This window comes from Dioscorea cayenensis, chromosome 1 (assembly GCF_009730915.1).
Source record: "Dioscorea cayenensis subsp. rotundata cultivar TDr96_F1 chromosome 1, TDr96_F1_v2_PseudoChromosome.rev07_lg8_w22 25.fasta, whole genome shotgun sequence".
Classification (NCBI taxonomy): domain Eukaryota; kingdom Viridiplantae; phylum Streptophyta; class Magnoliopsida; order Dioscoreales; family Dioscoreaceae; genus Dioscorea; species Dioscorea cayenensis.
In genome coordinates, this window is record NC_052471.1 from 28,653,154 (window position 1) to 28,658,647 (window position 5,494).

The 5,494-nt window shown below is 33.1% G+C and overlaps 1 protein-coding gene across 4 annotated transcripts; it reads right to left on the minus strand.

Annotated features, from left to right (window-relative positions):
- Positions 1-1,311: 1,311 nt before the first annotated feature.
- LOC120264722 lies at positions 1,312-4,836 on the minus strand. Of its 4 annotated transcripts, none has more exons than XM_039272567.1 (6): positions 4,680-4,798; positions 2,458-2,560; positions 2,261-2,375; positions 2,084-2,173; positions 1,893-1,991; positions 1,312-1,812 (listed from the first exon to the last, which is right to left on the minus strand). In XM_039272567.1, coding segments are annotated over exons 2-6 (411 nt in total). In that variant the 5' UTR covers positions 2,460-2,560; positions 4,680-4,798; the 3' UTR covers positions 1,312-1,707. The 4 variants fall into 4 exon arrangements, with proteins under 4 accessions (XP_039128501.1, XP_039128489.1, XP_039128496.1 ...); XM_039272555.1 differs by having other exon boundaries at positions 2,261-2,379; XM_039272562.1 differs by having other exon boundaries at positions 2,261-2,379; positions 2,458-2,555; positions 4,680-4,792.
- Positions 4,837-5,494: the final 658 nt, after the last annotated feature.

Below are 5,494 nucleotides of genomic sequence, written 5' to 3' on the forward strand. Positions count from 1 at the left end.
AATCCTTTAAGTTAATAAAGCTAAGAAATTATTTCATTGTTCTTGTTGTTATTCCAAACATTGAATAACTGCAACTATTTGCAATATATATATATATATATATATTTATATTTTAGGTTTGAGAACAGAGTCATTATACTAAAATTCCAAGCTTCCTCAGCAGTGGATCATTTCCACACATTTAGAAACAATTAGCTTTAAAAATACAATCACATGTCGGACAAACATAATCATAAAACACAATGGTTAATTAGACATTGATATTGCTAACAAAAATAACCAAATCCATATTTAGGTTCATGACAATATCTACTAGTAGATATGATATGTTCCTCATCAATCAATACGAAACTACAATTACATATTCTTCATCAATCAATACTTCCAGCTTGAGATGAACCTTTCATAAATTTAGTGACTTAAATAGAATTTTTTTTATTTCGGTGACCAAAATAGGAATTGGTGCATATTTCAGTGATCATTGCGGTCATTGAATAGGGAAGAAAAGTGTGCGGGTGTCGCTGATAAGGCATAGCCACTTGTGAGGTGGCAAGCCAGATCAGACTACCATTAACACCATCTGCCCGGGTGACTTGATTGGAAATGTTTAATAAATTTAGTGACTCGAATAAAAATTTTTTTACTTCAATGACCATAATAAAAATTGATGCATAGATATGTTGCCATTTAGATCATCTACTTTTTTTTTAATTAGATTTTATACTAAATTTTAATGAGGCACATTTTAAATGTAACCCTCTAAAGGTAAATGTTATAAATTGCGCGCATATACACACACACACACACATGTTATGTAAACGTGTATGCCCTGAATTATTAGCTTCTCAACAAATTTAAATTTTTCTTAAAAAATATTTGTAATGTTAAGAAATCATGCCACTTGTTCATATGAAAATAAACATTAAAAACACGAAATATATGAGTAATATTTAACACTTGCATAAAAATATACATCAAAATAAAACTCAGAAACCAAAAATAATGTTTAGGCACTTCATTCAAATCTTTAAGCTGTCATCATAACATATTTTAGCGTATATATAATTTTTTAGTAGTAATCATGTTAAATACAAACTTATATATGACACAAGATATAATTTAACAATGATTAACCTTTATCAAAATAAAAATGTTGAATTGCCATTTTGGAACAAAATTATGTATCCAAATTAACATTTAAATACCAACACATCTAAATATTAGCAAAACATTCAAATTTCATGCTAATCTTTGCACAGATACCCTTGTAGTTAAGGTTTTAAACAGCTCAAGCAAATTCCAACCTCCAGATTAAATACTCAAAGCAAACTTAAACTAAAATTGGACCTGCAGAGAATATGCAATTTTGGTGTTTCATAGGGCCATACCTGCAAAAACTCAAGTCCTATATATATCAAGAATGGAATGCCACACACTAACTGCAAAAAAAAAAAATTTATCATGTCCTGACAAAGAACTCAGCCTGGCACAGGAAAACAATACTATCTGTCTTTTGGGCAAGGCCTCCAGTTTCTAAGACACCAATCCAGAATCCCCTTTGAAAAGAATCCGATAAATGAAATGTGTCTGATATGAATATAAAAGATCGGCATTGTAAAATTGAAACAGATGGTCTTCAGGCGGACCGATGAGAAATTTGTGTATTCAACTCTTTTTGGAAAGGTACGTGAGAGCTGTTGCTGCTAGTTAGGTTGTTTTCGCTTTAGGACCACCTTTCTTCTTGCCCTGTCTCTTTGGAATTGAGTTCTTCATTCCCAGGAAAAAGAGCAATGCGCCGAAGAGGGCCAAGTTCTGCAAGACATATTTGTCAGAGAGATTGCTACTGTTTCCTGGTACAACAAGCATTCTGTATTAGAGAGTAACAAGCAGACCTGTGTGAATTTAGTAAAAAGTAGGGCAAATTCTGCCGTCTCAATCTCGTAGTTGTAGAAATCATAGACAACCGGTGTTATAAATGCCAAATAAAGCAGCTGCAAAAAAAATTAATTTAGAAGTGTCACTAATCACATTAGATGTGAATAAATAGATAAAATGTGATAAAATAACTTTGCACAGCACCGACCAAAAGAGAAGCGCCAAATGAGCTGCTAAAAATAAACAGAAGTCCTCCAAGCCCTTTGAGACTAATGGTAGCAGCAATCACATGCTTGATCTGACAAAGAATATCGAAAACCTTGGCAAGAAGTCTAACAAGCAAGTATCACAAAACTTGAAGAAACGAGCATAGTGTTATTGCTACCTCAATATGTGGGACTTTGGCACCCAAGTGAGAGGTCACATGATTAATGAAAGTGTTGTATTTGGGTCTAAGAGCCTTTGCTGCCGGCCCACCATCAACTCCAAATTCATTAAACCTGGCTAGACATAAAATGAAATGCTTTAGCTTGTTTTGACGGATTAAACATGAAATAACTTACATTTGCTGAAATAACTTACATTTGCACCACATTCTAAAAAGCATTTCCTTTTTCCTTTCAAATATCGTTTCTCTGCTGCTCTTTTAAATGTCTAAATGCATGCCTCCAAATTGATAACTTTTCTAGTGTTAAAAAAGGAAGCAAGAAATCATTTAGTTGCAATTATGAACTAATGCACATAAATCATGCAATGACAGAAGTGTCACTAGTTTGTCACTTCTATTGAAGATTTTTCTTGGCATTCGACCAACAAGTTCTGATACAAATTCTCAGAGTCATGAAAACATCAACCCACAAGTAAAAAATACCATAAAACATGTACGATGAGCACCACAGGCAGTGATGGTCATATTAATTTTTATTTTATATCTCATAATTTTCTATTGGCCTATTTAAGGCAGACAAATTTCCAAATCAACTGGATATGTGGATACTTTTTACCTGAGCTTGTCCTAAATCATCACATGAATGCCAAAAGCCCAATTATTTCATGATTGAAATAAATTCAGCAGTATGCTTCCCTATAAGAAGCTCCCTGGAGCAAATAACTTTACTTCACATCAACAGAACTTAACTAATTTATATCCTCCTAATTACCAATCATTCATTTTCTATATCATAAAAGCTTTCTAATAGGAAAGTAATCCTTCCGATACAGGATATTCGTAAGGAGCCTGGACACAGGGATGCTAAAAGAAATTTAAGGAAGAGAATCAAAACTCCAAGATGCATAAGCCATTTTAGTAGCATTTGTTAGCCTTGCTTTTTTTATGTCACCGTAAGCACTTTTGTTCCCCACAGCATTTTTTAGTATCCAATGGCTGCTTGCACTTTGCCCAAAGGTTTAAATCCTAAAGTTGAAACCCCTTTTGCTGTTTGGAGCTTTTTAGAAAAGCACTTTTTTAAAACCAAAAGAAAACATTTCACTATTAATTGAAGGTATTGGGAAAGCACATTAGCAAGGCAATGCTTCAGAATATTGATTTATTAGAAGCCTCACCAAATGGGCCCTATGACAATAACCAACACTAATAAGGGAGATGCAAAAGTCACATCCTGGAAAAACATTCTTATCCAGCAATAAAAATATGAAGAACTTAAATACACAGTAATTAATAAGGCAGACTTCATAATACAACAATTTACAAGAATGATGGAAGGAAAACTACACAACACATAATCAACCATGTCACTGCAAGAAAATCATGTTTACTCATGACAAACCACAAAGTCGTGTATTTGGTGTTGGTGAAAAAATATATAGGAAAATGGGGAGCCAATATAGTAACTTGAGTAACAAATACAAAGATCATGCATCCATAAAGACACTTGTAAATTGAGCCTCTGTGAAGCAAAAAAGTTCAAGTATGAAGAATCAATTATAAATATCTTTCTTGTAAAAAATATATAGGAAAAAGAACCTGTTACGCCACGCAACATCTTAACATGGAACTTAGTCCTCTGTATACCAACTCAAAAATACAATGCATTTCTTTCACTAAAAATTGAGGAATAAAAAGAAGCACCAACTATCCCCAAGAAACAGAGTATATACAAATCAAGTTCAGTAACAATTTTTATACAGTAGGTATTGATCTTTTCCAAATTAACTTGCTTTCTTCCTCTATTTATAAAGTACAAAACCCCACCAGATCTCCATTAGACCATTGACAACAAGTTTCATCATCCAACTCCCTAAATTCATGCATCAAACCTGCCAATAAAGAAATATCCCAAAGCCATCTCAAATCTTTGCTTGCACCCTCCAATTAAAACCTCTGACAGAACCACATTTAGATCATTAATATAGATTCCTCATCATGAGACTTCCTAAATCCTTTCAATAAACCAAGTCATTAACTCAAAAACAACTGATTATCAATCTATACCCTAAATCCCAAAAAAAGAACGAAAAAAAACATCTTTTATCTTCAATCTCAAACCACAAACGTATACTTGCTTTCATCCTTAACCACTAATAAAATGCACAAAAATCTCATAAACCAAATAAAATTTTTTTTTCATAAAATCACATATCAATAAACAATGGCCAAGATCACAATAAAACCCAGGATCTCACGACAAAATCAAACAAAATAAACAACAAATACATCAAAAACCTCGAAACAAAAAACCAATTCAACCAAAATCAAACTCAAAAACACAGATCAAACCACAATTGACAGCATGTTCCAACAAAACCCTAAGGCCAAGACAAAGGACCAGATCCAGAGAGCTTACTCCTGGTACGCGGAGAGGATGAAGACGGACGCAAAGAGCACCCTTCCCGCGAAGGAGACGAACCCCATGACAACACTAGCGATCGAGAAGCACCAAGAGATCTCAAAGTTGAGAGCTTTGCTGCGAAGGAGAACAATGGCTTTCTCGGGTTCTTCCCAAATTTTTAAAACGAAGTGGATCTTCTTCGGACCAGAAGGTCAAACGAATGCCCTTAGACTTTCAAATAATTACGGAAATGCCATTCATTGGTTAAAAAAACAGCCAAATTGTCCGAAAGGAACGTTGCGCGATTCCCGGTCAGGTGGGCCGCACGTGATCTGACGGCTGCTTTAGGATTCGTGCTGCTGTGATTTAATCCTGGCCGTTTTATTCGTTTTAATTTTAGTGAAAAGTAAATTTTAGGGAAAAGTAAAAAAAAAAAACAAAACCATGTGGTTTTTCAATTTTTGTAAAATAAAAGTAAAGTTCTTTTTTCCTGATTATATGCCATATTGTTTCGCAAATTTGTATAAACACGAAAAAATTATAAAGATGTTAACTTTTTACTTTTGGCAAAAGTAAAATCATTCATTTATATAAATGTTTATATAGGAAAAAAGAGAAGGAAGACTTTTAATTTGAATAAAACCCTAATCTCTACCAGTATTAAATTTGGATTTAAATAAAATTTAGGGGAGATAAAGGTCATTTTGAGCTTATCCATGCTAAAGGAGAAGGGAATTTTAATATTTTATCCCCAATTCAGATTTTAAAACAAATAAATATATGTAAATTTAAAATTTGAGTTTTAAAAAAATATATATGCTAATCAAATT

Excerpts from the sequence above, each read along its gene's own strand:
- LOC120264722 (XM_039272546.1), bottom strand. The coding sequence starts at position 4,747 with ATGGGGTTCGTCTCCTTCGCGGGAAGGGTGCTCTTTGCGTCCGTCTTC. Across the intron at positions 2,376-4,679 it reads ATCCTCTCCGCGTACCAGGA|GTTTAATGAATTTGGAGTTG; the intron begins GTAAGCTCTCTG and ends ATGTCTAGCCAG. Across the intron at positions 2,174-2,260 it reads CCAAAGTCCCACATATTGAG|ATCAAGCATGTGATTGCTGC; the intron begins GTAGCAATAACA and ends ATTCTTTGTCAG.